At 35.7% G+C, this 19,598-nt stretch overlaps 1 protein-coding gene across 1 annotated transcript in view; it reads right to left on the bottom strand.

The window, feature by feature from the left end:
• The window catches only part of gabbr2 (gamma-aminobutyric acid (GABA) B receptor, 2), a 253,592-nt gene that overhangs the window by 178,698 nt on the left and 55,296 nt on the right, over positions 1–19,598 (bottom strand). The window contains exon 2 of the mRNA XM_015372408.1: positions 5,896–6,033. Within this exon, the coding sequence (XP_015227894.1) occupies positions 5,896–6,033 (138 nt within the window). The remainder of the gene's footprint in view (positions 1–5,895; positions 6,034–19,598) is intronic.

The following is a 19,598-nucleotide window of genomic DNA, read 5'->3' as shown; positions in this document are numbered from 1 at the left end:
ATGGATGGATGGATGGATGGATGGATGGATGGATGGATGGATGGATGGATGGATGGATGGATGGATGGATGGATGGATGGATGGATATGTGAGCTATATGTGAAAATGTTTTGAAATCATATTGATGTCATTGTTTTACCTGATCAAAATGTCAATGTTATGGGCTGTGTACACTTTTAAGAGATACTGAACATTATGGTATACCCACATAACACTGCTAAATATGTAAATATTTGAACTCCCACAACATTCCACTGGAAACCATGTTCTTTTTAATCCTTTTATGAACTACTGTCTGATGTCAATTTAGACTGAGTTGTGAAGTTATGTGCTGGCTCGGGGTTATTAATTCAATAATAAAAAGTGTCCAGGATCATGATTACAATGTCAAAGAAATTACTATAATATGTTATGATAGACAATTCTGAAAAAAAATGAATGAATGAATGATTAGATGTATTACACAGTGATCAGAATGTTTTACTTGAACTTAGAAATGGAGATTAAGCGATAATTCAACCTAGAAGGCCCCTGATGAGCCTAACCTGGAACACCTGCTGAAAAGTTCAGCGTTCATGTTTCATGTTGTTACATTGGATGGCCCAACGTTCTGATACAATCAAACTGCTCACACTGTACGTCCAAAAACCACACATCGGACTCAGCACAGAGAGATGGCTCATAGCTCTGGTTTAACAGTAGGATTTGCCCATGACCACCTCATGAGGGCCGACTGAATTTCAAACATTTTTGATTTCCTACTAACCCTATGATTCCTCATCGTGAGAGGCTTATCGTCCCTCATTACCCACTGTATACTACATCATACAGGGTATGGCCAGCTTTATTCATGAGACTCATGATGACTTACATCATACTGTCTTCTGCCGGGGCCCAAATTGTTTATTTTCCTTTATTTCTATAAAATCTTTTTAATTGCTTCTTTTATCCATGTGAGTCTCTCCAAGTTGAAATTTATATTGTGACATATGTAAGAAAAATTGCAACATATTTGGCAATTAAGAAAATTCTTCAAAAATTTTTTTTTATACATTTTTACTTTCAGTTAATTTTTCAGTTTTATGCTTTAGTTTTGATTTTAGTTCTTAATAACTGTTTTCCGTTTTAAGTGATAAACTACTTTCCTAACCTTAAATGTCAGTCTCAATTAGAGTTTTTAGACAAGTCAAGGATTATCTTTAGATTCATTGGTAATTAAGCACATCATATTTTAGGTATTAATCACAATACTTAGCTAAATTTTAAAGGTTGTTCATTGTAGATGTCATGCCTTCGCCTGAGGTTTGAGCCTAGGTTAACTGAACTTTTCAGATGACTGAGCTTTCAGAGACAATTTAGACATAATAGAACAGATACATAATTTTCCTTAATTGGATTAATGATTTAAAGTCTCACCATGATTCCTATGGATGAAACATGGCTTGCTTGTGTATCAGGCCTTAATTATGCCATTATCCGTAGTCCCTTTTTCTGTTTAGTAGATAACTAATTATATTCTTTTTAATAATCATATTTTTATAATAATCTTTCTTTGGATGGACATATTTTCCGAGAAACTACTTTACTGCCAATTATGCCATTTTTTTAACAACTAAATGAAAATATAAAATTGTATTTGCTTCTAGAGCTGAATGTGAACATTGCATCAGGACGATATGCAGTGTGAGCTTCTTGTAGGTTAGCCTTTAAAATAAGACTTTCCTGGACGCTACCACTGGATTAACCTTTTCTATGACTTTTGTTGTTGTTTTGTTTGAGGTTCAAATGGTAGCTATGCACCACAATTTAAGGAATCTGCCTTCTAATAATCTATTATTATTTATTTATTTATTTTTGCAAAATGGTTTTACCGCAGAATAATCTAGGTGGTGAATGATCAAATTTAAAACCTGGCCCAAATTGCAGAGTGCAGGATTAAAAACTTGCTCTCATCTCACCCCTCCACCATATGGCTCCGACAGCATAATATTTTTTGCTAAAGCAACCTTTTTTTTCTTTTTGTCTCCTTAAAGGGCATCAATCTAGTTTGAAGCTATTGTAGAATCTTCATACACTGTATCTTTTGTGAGAGTAGAGATTGTGAGTGTACCCGAACTAAAAAAAAAAATTTGCAGATTTTCCAAATAATCTACTATGAATTTAAAGAATGCATTTAATTACTGAAATACAAAGGAATTGAGGATGTGTAAGATTCACTCATTGATAAATCAGATATTGTTGATAATATAATTTAATCAGTCTTACCTTAGATATGCAAAGGATGTCATTACAAGGCTATAATGTGATTCCTTCACTCCAATCATGCAGACTTTTTGCCCTGGTTCTTTCATGGCTGTGCTAACAGGACAAGTCAAATGGAATCCTCATGAAATCTGATCTCTGAGGTACCCCTACCTGCCCCACAAACACAAGCAGCAGCGCTGTGTAAGAAAGTGTTAACCGGCCTCCTCTAGGATGCACCTATCTTGGCCGTACCATGCCTGCACTGTAAACACATGCCAACTTTCTGGCCCTTTCAGCAGCTTATCTGCTTATGACCATGAATTGTTTTTTTTTTTTTATTTCATAAAAAGAAAATAAACAATTGATGGCAAATGAAGGGAGAGGCTGGGCAAGCCCCCTATGTGATCTAAAGGCATGGCTGCTAATTCAAATGATTAACCTGTGAATGCATGTTTTGGTTTACCTAAAGAAAAGAAAAAAAAACGGCACAAGTATTGGCCAAAAATGTATAATATCTTTTGTTTTCAAACACTTTTTGTGGAATCTGCTGCAGTAACTCCCAAAGCTAGGGCTTTACAGACCTAATATATCCAATAACAAATTGAACCTCTAAGTCTTCGAGTCTCCATAACTTCTTACCTGACTGCTATGAGTGTTCGCTGTCTTCTTGTTTTTATTAGTTTATTTGGGAAAGATACCTCTGAGAGGTTCAGTAGCACGTTTATGCTTTAAAGAACACACTTTTTAGGGATATTTTTTTCTCCAGAGCACTTTATCTGTTCAGCTCTTCTAAGCTATCAATACAACTACTGACACCAACAAATTAGTGGCAGCCTTTCCCAAGCTTCACACTATGTTGACGCCTCAGCACTTCACCAAGTAATTTGTGGCTGGCAAGATTAAACTGACTTTTACCTTATAAGTTAAATGATCTTTTCAATTTTAACAGAGTAGGCATATGAGCAATATTTTTGCTTTGTTATAATTTTTTATAACAATTTAACGTGTAAATTGTAAAGCAGGGCATAGTACAGTAAAATGCGCAGTAGACAAGTCATTTAATATAAAGCAGCAAAGATCCTACAGTAGATCAGGAAGAAGAATCCCAGTGCAACATAAATGTTTTTGAAAATAGAATGGCCACACAAGAGCAGGATTCATTTGCAAGAGCAATCAAGACTGTGGTCTACCAGCTCTGAAAGGACCCAGGATACAGACTGGGCAAAGAGGTCCTAAAATAGTCATACCTATAAAAGGGGGTAGGTAAAGCATACATTGAATGGGATTTCAAAGTGAATTGAATAGTGTACACAAATATCTGGGCAGAAACTCCTGGAATCAAACGGGGGAAACGCCACCAAGAATGGTTAAGAACTAAATTTAGAAATTAGGTGGTTTACTAACTGGGCATTGGGGTTGAATGAAAGAGTTTCATTAAGGTACATTCAAGAAGAAGCAACCTCGAGAAATACCAAAAACTCAAAGAGGAAATTGAAGAACACTTGTAACATAGCTGTGAGCCGAACCATTCTATGTGGACTTATAAAGAAAAAAATGAAGACCCTGGTACAAAAATCCTCAACTTCTATCTCATGTATGACTTCCCTCTTAACACCTGCACAGGAAAGCAGCCCTAGAGCAATATAAAAAGCAGCAGATTCCTGGTAACAGCAAGCAGAAGGAACGTAAAACATCCAGTGACATTCAGTTCAAAATGCAGTCTCCTCAACAATGCCCCCTCTTTAAAGCACAAGCTTCCTCTCTCCTTATCTATGCCTGATAACCTTTGGAAGGTTCACAACAAATGAAATGTTTCTGTGAAAGGAGGCGGTCTCCCTCTGTGGTGCATGCAGAGCAGATTCCCAGACAGAGAGCTGCAACTCAAGTGGTCAGAGAGTAAAAGGTTTTAATTTTCTCAATCTGCAGTTGTGATGCCATGCGGAACTAATAGCATCAAATGTCAACATCAGCAGCTGGTGTAAATGATTTGTAAAATATAAATGTAGATAATTATAGCAACAGATCCAAGTTCTTACACTTGCTATTTCACACAAGTGCCAAAACATCCTTCATGCCAGTTTTAAAATATGGGCAGTGTATAAAACAGCATTTGGGAGGAGACAGAATTATGATGAAATATCAAGACAGGATTTTAAATCACTGATAAATTCAGAGATAGTTGTAGCTCACCAATCAGTTTCTTATCAAGCTTTTTTATGGCAACTTTAAGTTTGCACAATAATGCAGGACCCAAGCACTCTGCTAATTTGGAATGGATACTTGAAGTATCATAATGCTTCATGCTATCTTGTTCAAATCATCTCAAGCTGGTTTCTCAAAAATGACCATTATTGCTGTATGAGATTTCAATCCACAAATAGAGAACTTTTAGGATGTGACAGAATAGGAGATTTACATCATAGATATGCAGCTGGCATAATGCAATTGCAGCTGTGCGATTCTCTCCTCTCTCCTTAATATGGACCAAAATTGCAGATGAATGATTTTAACACCTTGCTGAATCTATGCCACAAAACACTTCTGTATGCAGGGAAGCACAACCACGTACTAAAACATTAGGTGTATTTCATAATTTCTTATAACTAAATTTCTAGTACATATATACATGACAGACGTTTAAAAAAAAAATCTCCACTTAGAAAAAAAATGGAGTTGCTCATAAAAGACTGCAAACTAAGAACAAAGAAGTATTCGTATCAGTTTCCTAAATCAGCAATGTAGAAGGATGTTAAACAACTATGCAGACACTGAAAAAAAATAAGAACCAATACACAAGTGTATAAAAAGATGCACAGTGGAGCAAACACACACAGACCCCGCCATACAAACACAAACACAAGATTGTATTTCCAATTATACTAATTTTATATTGCCTGACATTGATTTCAATAACTGCATTTATGACTTATAATCCTAAACTTAACATAATTTGATTAATTCCATACCTCTAAAACTGTCATGGTTTTGGTTCTGTTCAAGTTTTATCTCTGAGTTTTTATTTGGCCTATTTCCATTTTTGTGTTCTAGTTATTTCTGATTGTATTTGAGTTCTTAGATATTTCTTGTTTGCCCTCTTGTGTTCTGCTTTTCCTTGGCTCTGTTCTTGCCTCTGTTCACACCTGCTCCCAATCTCCTTATTAGCCTCATTACTGTAGCCTGGTCTTTATTTTATTTATCCCTTGTAGTGAGTATTCCTGGTTTTAGTTTTTTTGCGCATTTATGTTTTTTGGATTTTTGCTTCTGTATATATATATATATATATATATATATATATATATATATATGATCCTAAATACTATGCATTTAGACACATCAACACCCCAGCATACACACAAGTTTGTATTTCTATCCGTATTTAGAGTCTACATTGACTTACAATAATTTTAGTTACTGCATTTAAGCCTAACCCTGACATTTACCATAACCCTAACCATTATCAGTATATTCCTAACCATAACCATAACCCTAGGCTAAGAAAATGGGGATCTGCCACATTAGGAGCAGCCTTTGGTCCCCAAAAGGCCTGTTGGTCCTCAGAGCGTTAGCAAAAACAGTCCTAAATAGGTAACATATATAAGAACACACACGCACACACACACACCAGTGATAACATGTACAATATTTCTCTACCTGAACCAGATTCCAGCCTTCCAAAGACTCTGCAATGATGGACGTCACAGAAGGGCAGACACCTCCGAAGATCATCAGGTGTTTTGGACCATAGCATATGGCGTCAAAGAAAGCCCTCAGCCCTTTGGCATTGTCGCACTGCAGACACCGACAGATATGGGGGAGAGCAGGGGGGTGAAGGGTGTTAGAGGACACAAAGACAGAAGAAATAGAAGATTTTGATTAGACTCTATAGTAACGACATTCAACCAAGCTTAATAAATCAAGCCAGCTTCAAATACAAGTCACAGGTACTGCCACAAGCATAAGGACAAAATAAACAAATCACTTTAAAATGCTGGTGCTGAAGCATGATGTACTTAATTTCAAAAGCACATAACTTTGCAACACAGAAGAATGTAGTAGTATGGATAATTGCATTCATACAGCAGGCAAATGAATATTTTTGCTCCTATCTTTTTTCCTAATTCTGAATTTGTCACCTAAGAAACAATCAGATATCTATCCAGCGGTTTTGAATGTATCTGCAGTGTTCTCCAGGTACATTCTAACACTTTTTCCTGGCTCCAGTAGCAGTGCATCTAAAGGTTCATGACAAATGGCTTGGTCAATTTGGATTTCAAGTGACATATTGGACCACGATCCATTAAAATACTTGGTGTGAGGGATTACTGTCGAGTCAATGAGTCGATGCAATCAGCTGGTTTTCCTTAGATAAAAAAACTTTGAACCAATCCTACGGAATGATCTGATTGAAATGTCTCTGTAAAGTGCCTTGATATGACATGTGCTGTTACAGTATATTAATAAAATGAACTATATTGAATTAAAATACAGTACAGCAACTTGACAATGAAATGGGACTTTTTGCATTGAATGACTGCAAAAAAAAATGTACGTTTTGAGTGTAAAAATCAATGCTTGTCTATCATTATCTGATTATAATAATGATAAAAAACCTGGAGTTTAGAAGACACCCTTGCTCTTCTCTTCAAACTGACTGTTAAGGTTCTCCTTAATTGAAATAACAGCCCCTCATGGAATGTGTGAAGAGAAATGTAAACAGAGACAAGAGAAGGGTGTTACAGTTGTCATCTTTCCTTCCCATAGCAGGCAAAGCTGACATGAAATGAAATATCAGCAAAAGAAAACTTCCCAGCTAGGTCATTGGTTTTCATCGCACCCCAGTCCAGAAACCAAACACAAACTCAGTACTCTGTAAACAATGCAAATGTTTTGAGAGCATAAAATGAAACGCATACAGTATATACCTTTTTAGTTAGAAAAATATTTCATCATATATTGATGGATAGAAACCCCCATTTTAATACTGGCTAAATGGATAGAGAATTAAGATGCACAGATGTGTATTGACAGAACACTTTCTAGATTTCATCAGGAGTCAGTTTAATTTGTTTCCATAAAAAATATGTTAGTTGAACTGAAAAATTGTAAACAACAGAATTACTATGGCATCTTGCCAGAGTTGTTTGTAACATAAAGAGAAAACAATTTTGTAAACTGTATTTCTTTACAAATTGCTCTGTTAAAAAAGTACAACACAGGACTAAAAAACAAAGGTTGCTGAGTTCCAGCAATTTGATTTGGAATACTCTGTCAATGTCAGAAAAAAAGATCTTCATTTGACTTCTCATGAACCCCTTATGGTGCTGCCACACCTTGACAATTTAGCCAGAATCTTGACAGTAACGCTGGGATACGCTGAACTTTCTATGTTTATTTTTTTTATTTATTTATTTATTTATTTTTTTCAGTTTTGGGAATATAAATAGAGTATTCATAACGGGTCCAGCACTTCTTTCTAACAAAAGCCTAACTTATGCCTACCCCACAGCAGTGTAATGCCCATGAAAAGTCTGTTACTGCTAGCACCTCTGCTAAGAGTGTTACACAAGTGTAATGTAATATATATTTAGCTTTTAGGTCCAAAAAGGTACATTTTATTTTCAATTATCAAAATCTAAAATAATCTTCAGATACAGCTTTGTTACTGGTGATAAATGTGGTGCATAAAAAAAATCTGAAGTCATATAAAGAGCCATTGCTGTTACTGCATCCACAATGAGAGACTTTAAGCACTTCTGCATGTATTTGTTACCATGTGGGGACACTGTAATGCCAGTTTCTCAGAAAAAAAGCTACACTGTGGGGACTTACAGGTCATTTTGGGGACCAGTCAACTGGTCACAATGAGAATTTTTTTTTTCTTTAGTCACGGGTTACTGTAGATTTAGGACTTAAGTGTAAAATGAGTTTATTAGGTTTATTAGGATTAGGTTTAGGATTGTGTTGGTAATGGATAGTGTTAGGGTAAGGGTCATTTAGTTAGGACATAGAAATTAACACAAAGTCAATAAAAGTCAATGACAAGTCCCCACAATGATAGTAGGACACAACGTGTGTGTGTGTGATCTAAAACACCATGTAAAACAATCTAACTCACAGGCTCTAAATTCAATCCCCCACTCTGTTTTTGCTCTACAGCATGCAACCATTTCATGTTACTATGACAACCAGAGAAAGAAGGGTATGAGAGGAGAAAAACATCAGAGGAGAAATGTAAAAAGATATTTGCTACTGATTGGGACATAATTGTTTACTAACTGTTATAGCTGTGATTTTAAGTCATCCACAGTTAAACGTAATATACCTATCAACATTAAACACTTTCATGCTTCAATTTTTCAAAAGACCGTATAATTCAGTAGGTGTTTATAAATAAATGCCAGATGGTGTGACAAAGAGGTATTTTTTTTTTTACTTTGATAGCTACAAGTCAACTGCATAAAAACTAAAAAACAAAAGCCCTACTTCTTGTCTATGGGAAAGGCAGTGCACATGGGTGTATGTAAGTAGAATTTGTTATACTTTGAAAGTATCTGAAAGGATCTGATTCAATAAAAAAAGAATTAAAAAAATCAACTGGGTAAATACGACCGGCTTTTTGTGGATATCCAAAACATCGGATATTGAAAAACTGCTATAAATTTCTCTTTACCTTTATTTCTGTCTTTCTTATGCTCCTAAATCTTTATTATATTTACATTATGATCATATTAAATGGAATCTGCAAAGAGTTGTATTCAAATGTGTTGGATAACACAAATACAACCATGTGCAACAATTCACTCCTAAAAATCAAGTTTTTATAGGTCAACTGTGGAACAAATTCCAAACAAAATAAATTGAGGTGTTTAGCTGACAGAATGTTTACTTTTCAGGGATATAAAAACCTTTGCATGATATTGAAAGATCATTCATTTGGTTCGTGAATAACTTTTTTGAGTTCTGTAGGTTACTTATCTGCTTTGCAAAGTAAGGTAATACCTTAAAGTGGAGATAGAAGGTTTTTAGTTTAAATCCAGAGCTTAATGAACTGTATATCCAACCAGGTTTTGTTGGTATTATATTCAGCTCTATATATGCGAAAATTTAAATTTTGTTGTTTCACACATTCACAGTTTTGTGAAGTGAACATATCTTTTGATAATTGTACATGTTTAGGCATGCTTCTCCCTTGTGAATTCCAGCAAAGCAAAGCATGGAGTAGTGCTGGTCAAAAATAGACTTGATTGCAGATGTGCCTCAGGTGAAACGAGAGAGAGAAGATGAGATTAGACACAGTGGGTAGTCCTTATCGTGGCCACACAGCTGAATGAAACAGTAGGCTATTAAAGAAGATATCCCATTAGCACATGCTTATTCTTCATTTTTCACCAGCTGGCTGGGAAAAAAAGGTGGGTTGGTATTGAAGGATTGTGACTCAATTGGTTACCATGCAACAAAGAAGAAGTGTGGGCAGCTAAACTTGTCAAAGTGAACACAATAAGGCTCAGTGATGTAGGCTTAAGCCAATTTACTTACATGGTAACAATGGAATGTAGGTGGGAATTTTTATGCTATTACATTTTTTTTATTGACTCCACAATGAATCTAAACATTTTCTATTTTTATATGAAATGCAGTAGAGAATGACTTAAAATAAGAATAAATATTTCCTACCATTAATGTCCAACCATCTAAACAACCACTGCCTTTTTTTTAGCAACTAGCTTTACAAAGTTCTTCACTTATATGGTTCCCATTTCTTTCATTCATCTCTTTCTATATTTGGGCGGCAAACTTGCACACAAGCACACAATCTGTTGTGACTGCTCATAAAGCCTTGACCGCTGTGTTGTCATGCCAACGGTGTGACTATTCACACTTTGAGCAGCAGATGAGCCAGAATGCCGCAGCAGGCCCGTTGCAGCGTTTGCTATATTTAGCTTCTCATTAGGTAGCATAACCACTCCAACCCTGATCAATAGTTACTCAGTTGTAGAGATGCTGTGAAGGTTTGAATAGACAAAATTTAACAGTGAACAGTGAAGTGATAGAAGCTCAAAAAGAATAGTATATAAAGAGGGAGGAGATGCTCAAAGTAAAGACAGGAGGGGAAGAGGGAAACATGCACAGGAAAAGAGAAAAAGACACAAATAAGAACATGAAAAACAATAAACCATAATCATAAACCTTATAAAAAGTATCTTATAATTAGAGACTAACCTAATTCACTTCACATTGGCAAATGAGGATCAGATGCAAATATCAGTCACTGAAACCTAAATGTAAGGAAGATCTTTTTGTGAGGATTTTTTGAAGTTTCTTTGGGGCAGTCAGGAGACAGCAGTGATAGACCTGCCCTATATAGTTTTAATTCTAAGTGGAGAGCGCACCTAAGAACTACTCAGATCAAATCCGTCTTGAAGATGTTATAGCTCAACAATTTCATAGAGGTCATAGCGAATGCTGTATTGGAAACCGTAAAACTTTACAAAAACTTGTTAAAATTTGGATAAAACAGAAGTGAATTTGTGCAGACTAGTATTTATGTGATAAAAATGCAATGGGGGTTTAAAATAAGCACATGAACTACATAAAAAAAAGTAATAAAAGAAATAGAATAAGCCTAAAATTTACATCAACTAAAATGTAAAATTTAAAAATGTCGAAGGCATTGTGACATTGAATTGCCATTATATATTTCACTTTGACTTTTATTCAACTACAAAGAGCTTTGTTTTTAAGTTCTGATTTTAAGGGATTACTTTAACTTCTATTGTTTTAGGGGAACTTGTTGCAGACTTGGATAATATAAACTAAATTCTGCATTCCATTTTGGGTGAAAAATAATAATAATAACCAGGGTACTAATGACCTAAGGGGTCACATGGGTTATATCTAACAAGCAATGAATGTGGTCAGACTGAAGACAACTAAGTACTTATTTTTCAGACTAAAGTTTTGATGTCTGTACCTTAGGGGAGATGCAGACTGAATTACTTCTCAGAAGAACTAAATTAAACAAATATTTACAATTTTTACAAGCGATTTAATTTGAAATTTTTACATTGATATTAATAATACTGGGAAACCCATATTTCACTGTTGTCACTTAACAACCTGTTCAATTTGTGAAATGGACAAGGAAAATCTCATTCCTGCAGAACCAAAAAGCTGAGCAAAAAATTCTACTGTATTACAAACACCACTTAACACTGAAGTAAAGCATCAAGAAATCCAACAGCACTTTATTTCTATCCCTCTCCCAGTCTGAAATGTAATTCCTGGCATTTGGAGGCCATTTGGAGCAAATCGATGGGGTTAACGCCTGTAGTAATCTATTTGACTGGCTTGTGAGATGGCAAAGGAAAGGGTATGTGGATATGCTGAGGGGAGTGACGGTAGGTGAACCTGAAAATGGAAGCTCCAGAGAGGCAATGTTGATCCATAAACTAAGAAATGGACTTCAAGCGACCAAGTAGTCAAAAACTGCTTGTTTTTCATCTTTTTTTTCATGAAAGATCTTGTGTCCTGTTTGAAATTTCAGTGCATAACCTGTGTTTTTGACACCTAAAAATGAGTGCTTACACAAGCAGCTAAGGAGGGTTTTTTTTTTTCAAATGCTCCTCAATCCTTTTTCCTAACTCCTATTTATTTACAGTGACCTTTACAAAAGGTCCTGTGATAAATACAAATTGATCATTATATGATAACAATAGCCCTTTGTATTTCTGCTAATGATAAATTACAGAAAGCCAGACAAATTTTGGAAAAAACTAAATTGCTCTCCTGGAATGCAGCAGAAAAACAGTTTCTTGTTGCAGATGATATATTGCTTGTATTAAAAATGTGCAAATGAACATCTTACAAAAAAAATAAATATCTAAAGGTCTGTGTGCATGATTGCTTCTGTTTGTGAGGTTGTTTTTCTTCTGCAATAAGTACAGAATAAAAACACTTTGAACGGCATGTACACATATACAGTGCCTTCCATAATATGTTGCATTTATTAATTTTATGTGATAAAAGGACAATTATTCCTCCTTTAATCTAAGATTAAAACTTAAAACTTCAAGTGCCTAATTAGTACATAGGGTGAATTTATGAGTATTTTGATATCATTGAATGCAGCAGTTCTTTGTAGGCCATTGCTACGGACAGGGGAAATTTGTAGAAAGATATTTCAAGTGATGAAGCAATTTTAGCTGTAACCTGCAAACCAAATATGATCTGGTTTTAACTGAAGAAGGAGAGCATTTATTGGAGAAGCAACAAAGAAGACTATGGAAACTCCACAGAGCCACAGATCCCTACTGCTCAGGCTAGAGAATATGATAGCAGGACAACCATAAATCTTGGTCTCCAAAATATGGAGTTATGAATTAGGAATATAAAAATGTGTTGCTATTATCATTTTTAATTATTAACTACACCTGATGCTCAACAGGAAAGAACTAGGATATATTTACCTAAAACATGTATAACTTTTGTCAAGTCAACTGGCCTTCTTAATATGGTGAGCTACATTTAGTTATAGGGGGTATTAGACAAAAGTCTAATAGTGTGTTTTTGGACTCAAATCCTCTGCTTTAACAATGCCGACTGCAAGATTACTCACCAGAGACCACCTAGGTGTTAATATAAGTAGTGTATGTTGGCATGTGCATTTTCGGGTATGTAATATTGTGATCAAAACAATGGCCGATCAGAGTACCGGCAGCAGCTAACCATGATGAAATGCCTTGTTAACGCTGCAAAAAAGAGGCAGCTGCACCTGTCCCTCACCTAATGGCCAATTACTGCCCCTAAATCAGCAACCTGAGGGCCAGCATTATGCATGCATGTGAGAGAAATGCAGAGAGACAGAGGCAACACAGAGAAATAGAGACCAAGTTGGGAAAGTCTGGTGCAATATTGTCAGAGGCAGAATGCTCAGCCCACATACTGTGTTTATTCATGACAACAGCACAGATGATCACAAAGAACAAAATATGCAGGGATAACAGGACAGTATGTACTTTCAAACTGTTAATGTCACCTCATTGAGAAGAAATGGAGAGATAATAATTTCCAAAAAATGTGGCAGAGCTTAAAATTTAAATAAGAAATTAAGGCAAATAATTTGAGACATAATTGTAAAACAGCAGAAATGTATTCAGCTATTGTCTTTGACTGCATGTCCTTGTAGGATCACAGGGGTTGCTACAGCCTATCTGCAGTGGAAACGGTTAAAGGTGAAATGTGTAAACCCTGCCAAGATTGCTATTCTGTAACAAGCACATTAAAGCATAATAAAAATAATTAAATACAAAATGTATTCCTCTCTTTTTTTCCAAACTTCTGACTCAAAGGCTTTCTGTTTTTGCTTCCATAAATCTTGGAATGTCTATCACTGTTCATTCATAAAGTTGTACAACCTGTTTTTTATATACAAAAAAACTTGAAATAAGTTACAAAGAGCACCTTTTCACTCAAACTCTGAACAAGTGGGTATGGCAAGCAGTATTTCAAAAAAAAAGTGAATCACATTTTATCTGTGGAGTAAATCACTTCAGTATAAAAAGAGGTTGGAACATACAAGTATTAAAACATTGTCTGTGCATGCTTTTATTATTGTGCTCACTTAGCTCTAATCTAAAATATAAACTCACATGTAACAGCAGGTTGTATTTGCTGATAGTGGCTTTCCTAATGGATGTTTTTTTTTCTCTTCAGAACTATAAAACAGAAATTCTTCAATGGTATTCCATTTTGATTAATTACCGACCTGCAGACTTCAAGCTGTTTCTTATACTTTTTTTCTGATGTTACGACATATGCTGCTGTAGCTAAAATAGTGAAAGAAGAAATGAAAGGCGTAAAAATGAAACATGATGTTCTTTTATCTTGTGTCTCTTTAGTAATTCATGTACTTCTTGTATACAGCATATTAGCAATAAATGCTATAACATGTACAGACTTCTTTTTTTATATAACTGATCAGTGAAAAGTCAGGGTAAAAGAGTGCATTGCATTCTAGAAAATGAAGGAGAGAAAGTAAGTCCCAAAATCATGTATTACCTCGACTAATCAGAAAATAGGTCAAACTGCCCTGCCGTGTGATAAACTTCAAGCATTCAGGATGCTGATGAGAGAGAATTAGCGCAGATGCAGCATCAGTAAAATGTGGTAAAGGTTAAGTAACTTTATCGTCACTATGGTCTTTAGGGTTTGGGCCCTCAGGGGTCAGGCTCCTGGTGCTCTGGTTTGCCCTTCTCTGGTGGGTACGGCCCTCCCCATTTCTGCCCTCCATGTATTCCAGTGATCTGGGGTTTCTCTGGATATCTGGGGCCGGATTCACCTCTTTATCGGTCCTTGGCCCCATAGGGCGAGTCTGGGGCCACCCACACCTGCTATTAAACATATATTTTGCTTCTGAAGAAACTTTGTAAATCTTGTATAGTACACTAGCATGCCAATGCATACATTACACAAGAGTTTGGTTCCAGTTGTTCACAGATACACAGTAATACTAAATACTAAGCTGGGGCTACAGTTACATAGGCCACCCTGAATAATATTGCGTAATCACCATAGGTCTTGCCTTCCACACATGGATAACTAAGGGATGCTCTTCAAGCTTCTTATGTTTACTTTGGTTTCTGTAGTCTTTTCACTTTTGTTATTTTCTATGTTCTCTGTCCCTCTCATCTCATACAGCTGTTGAAGCAGACGTCTAGGAGTTACTGTATATTTTCTGTATGGTATGTTTTTGCTGTTTTGTTTTATTTTCTCTATTTTTATGCACTCTTTCCTTTCTCTTTCTCGCTTCCCTTTTTCTTATTCACACTTTCCTGCTCACCATCCTTTCCATTTCCATGTCTGTTAAAATACGATTTTACCCTAAATAATTTTCAATAAAGTTTCATGTAAAAGTATCAAGCATAACCTTATGGCAACAGTCATAATGGTCTGCTTGTGACAGAAAAGCTGTTGGGCTGTCATCTAGCTCTGGGACATGTATTTCCAGACACATATTGACAAAACAGGACATAAAAAAAAGAAAATTTCTCTTTGTTCTATAAATGAATTATAAAACTCTGAACATCCTAACTATACAACAAGTGCATCAGTCATTATGCTGTGAGAAGAGTTTTCTTCCACAGGAAATCGTTAAAAATTCCTGTTACAGGTTTAAAATTTCAAGATGTCAGAATATTTAGAGAAACATCTTGAAATAGTTTCATCTGTTATTGTAGCAAATGTGGTTCTAGGGAGTATTGAAGGTATGAATACATAAGAGTTTAAGAGCTGCAGTTAGTTTTGTAAGCTACTGTATATAGCGCTGAGGCATAATGGGTATCTTTGCTTGGCAGAACCTGGAACTACCAATACCAAAGCTTTGTTTCAAGACTTTTACTGCACCTAACTTCAATGTTATCAAACATTCCACAGTGTGGATTTCACTTACGAATTCAGGAGGGAGGAAACCAAACCAGATCCAGCAATCACTAAAACATATGCTTGGCATTATAAAGCCTTATAGAGTCAGCAGACAGGAGCCAATAGGTCAGATCAAAAGAAGATTATCTATTTCTCCATGTACAAAAACCCAGTAATCCTCTAAACTCTGTCACGGCAGTCAATACCAGTTACCACTGCAAGAGGAAAAAACAAAGAGCTCTTGTCTATGTGGCGCAGACATTATTAAAGGGGAAATGTTTGCCATCATTATACAGACAATAATAGTGCAGTAATACAATAAATAAAATTTGGTTGATTTCGCTTGAAGATGCTTGTCAAAACTCTATCATGTCTATGTAATGTCAGCAGTAGCACACCCATCTCAACTGCTACCATTATTTCACATGAGGTTAATAAGACGCTGCAGCTATTTGTTCCCCATCAATGAAGCCTGAGACAACCGAGTGCTCTGCTGAGGTGTAACACATCTATCCATGCCTTTTCTGTCTCTCTCAAAATCACTGGGAAGGTTTTCTTGACATGCAATTCACGGTGGTAAGGAAACAGGGAAAAAGTACTCTTGAAATCGTTCAGTGAGTTACTTGTGACAAAATAAGCTGAGCTAAGAATGAAGCAAGAGGGCTTCTTGAGACAACATTTAAACAGAGGACCATTGAGAAATTTAAGTTTATGCATTGATCGAGAGAGTGTAAATGTAGTAAAAATGGAGGACTGTATTTTTTTGTTGTTGTTGCTGTTTTTAATTTCATGCCTGCCACACAAAGAAAAAAAACCCTAAGGGTCCAGTTATTTGTTCAGGGACAGAGTGGCATTTAAAAACCATCTCGACAGACTGACTAGGATGTCCAAGCTGATAGCTGATTGCCCTCCATCTCCTCCTCTCTCTCTCTGCAGTCTGGCTCTTGTTATTGCACTCAGTCTATCTCTCACTTCATGAAGAACTCAGATGGCCACCAGGATAACCATGATGGCATGTTGGAACCCTCCCCGGTGGTGTCAAATCTCTTTTGCTCGTATTTATTTTTCCGTCACTCCCACGTATTGCCCCCCTGAGCTCATTCTTAGTCCCAGAAAGCAGAAATTTACTTGACAAAATAAGCACTCCTCACACAGATGCATGTCAAACGCCAATCTTTACAAAGGCACAAATATCAATGCACCCATCAACAGTCACAGAGTGGAGATTAGCTTGCATTGGCTGGTGGTACTAAAATCCCAGCCAACATATCACACCTTTATTAGCAATCTGTGCAGTGCAGAAAGCAGATGCTGTGTTAAGCCTATTACAGAGTGTTATGTTTTTGACAAGGCCTGACAACAGCTGGAACATGTTGTGTTACCCATTGAGAGGGATGGACCAAAACAATAGATTCCTGAAAAAATCATGCCTATGGAGAATACATAAAAGTTTTTCTATATCTAACCAACATAACTTTCATAAAATTGTGTTTTCAGTTAAGGGGTGAACTATTAAATCAGAGAATGGTTACAGAGTTAGTTATTTAAGTATCTCATGTCCCTTTTTACTTGTTCTTATTTTTATTTATTTTTTTCTGAATTTTAGACTAGGAGAAATCTGGGTACACTTAACACATAACCTAGCAGCACAATTTAATTTGAATACCTCTGTTCATAAAGCTTACAGTAGCTTCAGTTTTAATTTGATAAACTGTCTTCAGCTGTTTGTGGTGTTCTACTAATTCTTGTTTTGCTTGTTGAACCTGTTCATGAATCTTTTTTTCATGTAAACTGTTTAATTTCTACACCTTTTTAAAAAAAATTAAATGTATGTCTTACTGTCAGTTTGAGAGTGGAAATATGTTTCCATTTCCAAGCAATGGAGTTGGAATTAATGAAGATAATAAATATCTTAAAAATTATAACATTGATGACAATGTTAATTATTATTCATAGTACACATAAATATAGGTAATTATATTTATGGACAAATATCTCAAAGTGAAAAAAACTAAATTAAATAAAAAATAAAGATAAAATTTAAAGTTAAATGTAAGAATCATACATGAAAATTGATCATAAGCTAACATTGTTTGCTTATTTGTTGCAATTTCCTGATTTCCTTTACATTAATGTCACGTACTGTTTTTCCAATTTGAATACCAATATTATCAATAAGAATATTTTGTTGAGTACCTCAAGCTCATTTGGATATTCTCTAGATATTTTAGGTTGTTAGAGTTAATCTGGCACCCAGAGTTTAACTTCTGCATACTAGCAATCAAATATAGAGAGAAATCTGAGAGCTAAAATCCTCACTGCTTAGATCTCTGCAGACTTTCAGTAAGCAGCTGTAAAATGCACAAATGTTCACACATAAACTGTTCTAGCCTGACAGTAATTTCATAGCTGCAAATCTTGAGTAGGCCGTTCTACCTATAGAACATAAGCAGTTTAGCTTACTTCAACCTCTTACTGTCTTAGTGACTGAGATACAAAAAACTTGTTCCTCTCACCTTGTCCAATCTGTCTTTCTCCTAAACTCATGAGGAGGCCTAAGTTAATATCTCTTGCTGGATATTCTTCTCCCATTGGTCTCGTACTAAACATGCCCTATAAAAAGCTGAAACTTCTCAATTCATATGACCATTCACAGGTGATAAAGTTTTATGAGTCCCTTCCTTCCTGCTAAAATATTTCAAGCCTCATCTGCACAGTCTGGGATATAGTGATAGCTTGGGCAAAAATAATTATCTAAGTTAATTTATTTCATCTGACAGTGTCACACCAGAGTAATACGTCATGAATGCATTTAGACTGACATTTCAGACAGTTTGCAGTTTCTTTTTTTGTAGTAATTATTGTTTATTTTTCACCTGTACATAGTTTTGACACTACAATACACTGCAAAATTATTTATACCCCTTAACTAAAGTAACATTTTGTCATATTATAAGGCGATGTTCAGCTAGATTGGTTTGGCAGTGACTGTGAAAAGCAATTTTCATCCGTCTGAATGGATTTTACGTCTGGACTATGACTGAGTTCTTCTAACATTTGAATATGTCTCCCAGTAGGGCCATATTTAACTGACATTCACTCTGACCAGGAATAATGTTCCTGCTTAAGAAAAGTACTCCAACAGCATGGTGCTGCAAACATGTTTTGATATTTTGTTCAATAACCTTACTTTTTAAACTGCTCCACAATTCTATGTCCATGGTGTCTGTGGTGTTCCCTCGTTTCGCTGTGTGTTCTCTGATGTTCTCTGTCAAACCTCCAAAGCCTTTACCAAAAAGCTGGATTCATACCAGCCTTAAACTCCACACAATTGGACTCCTTTTACTAGGTGGCATATGGTAACAATACACTCTTGGTCTTAATACAAAGGCATTAGAAAATATCAGGTTTGTCATAAAAAAAAAAAAATGTAATTTTCCTTCTACTTCACAATTATAAGATGCTTTGTGAAAAAAGTTGAGGGGTTTTATTTGTTTTAAAAAGAGTTGTATGCATTTTTTTTTATTTCCAGCATAAAACCCAGAATAGATGTTTACGGCATAATGACTTTGACAGGGCTGTGTGAGGGGGCACTTTGATTTATCTTAGAATTCCGGTTTAAGATTGCATGTTAAGGGCGCATAATTTTTACCTGGCATCTGGATTGGTTACACCTGTCATTGTTTCAAAATCTCCAAACAGACTGAAAAAAGGTCAAGTCCCTAAAGATAGACACTAATAGATGACAAGAAGTAACTAATCTCAAATTTCAACAAGAAATATTAAATAATGAATGTATAGAAACCAGGTCGGAACATCATGAGCGAATAAGTGTGTGCCTGAATATGCATGTGTGTTTCACTTTGTGGAACACACTTGAGGGAGGATTATACTTCTGCAACAGCACACATCAAATGTCGCTTGAGTCTGGTCGC

The sequence above is a fragment of the Cyprinodon variegatus genome, unplaced genomic scaffold, assembly GCF_000732505.1.
Source record: "Cyprinodon variegatus isolate N-32 unplaced genomic scaffold, C_variegatus-1.0 Scaffold71, whole genome shotgun sequence".
NCBI classification, from domain to species: Eukaryota; Metazoa; Chordata; class Actinopteri; order Cyprinodontiformes; family Cyprinodontidae; genus Cyprinodon; species Cyprinodon variegatus.
The sequence above is the reverse complement of the archived record's forward strand: the minus strand, read 5'-3'. Positions and strand labels throughout refer to the sequence as shown.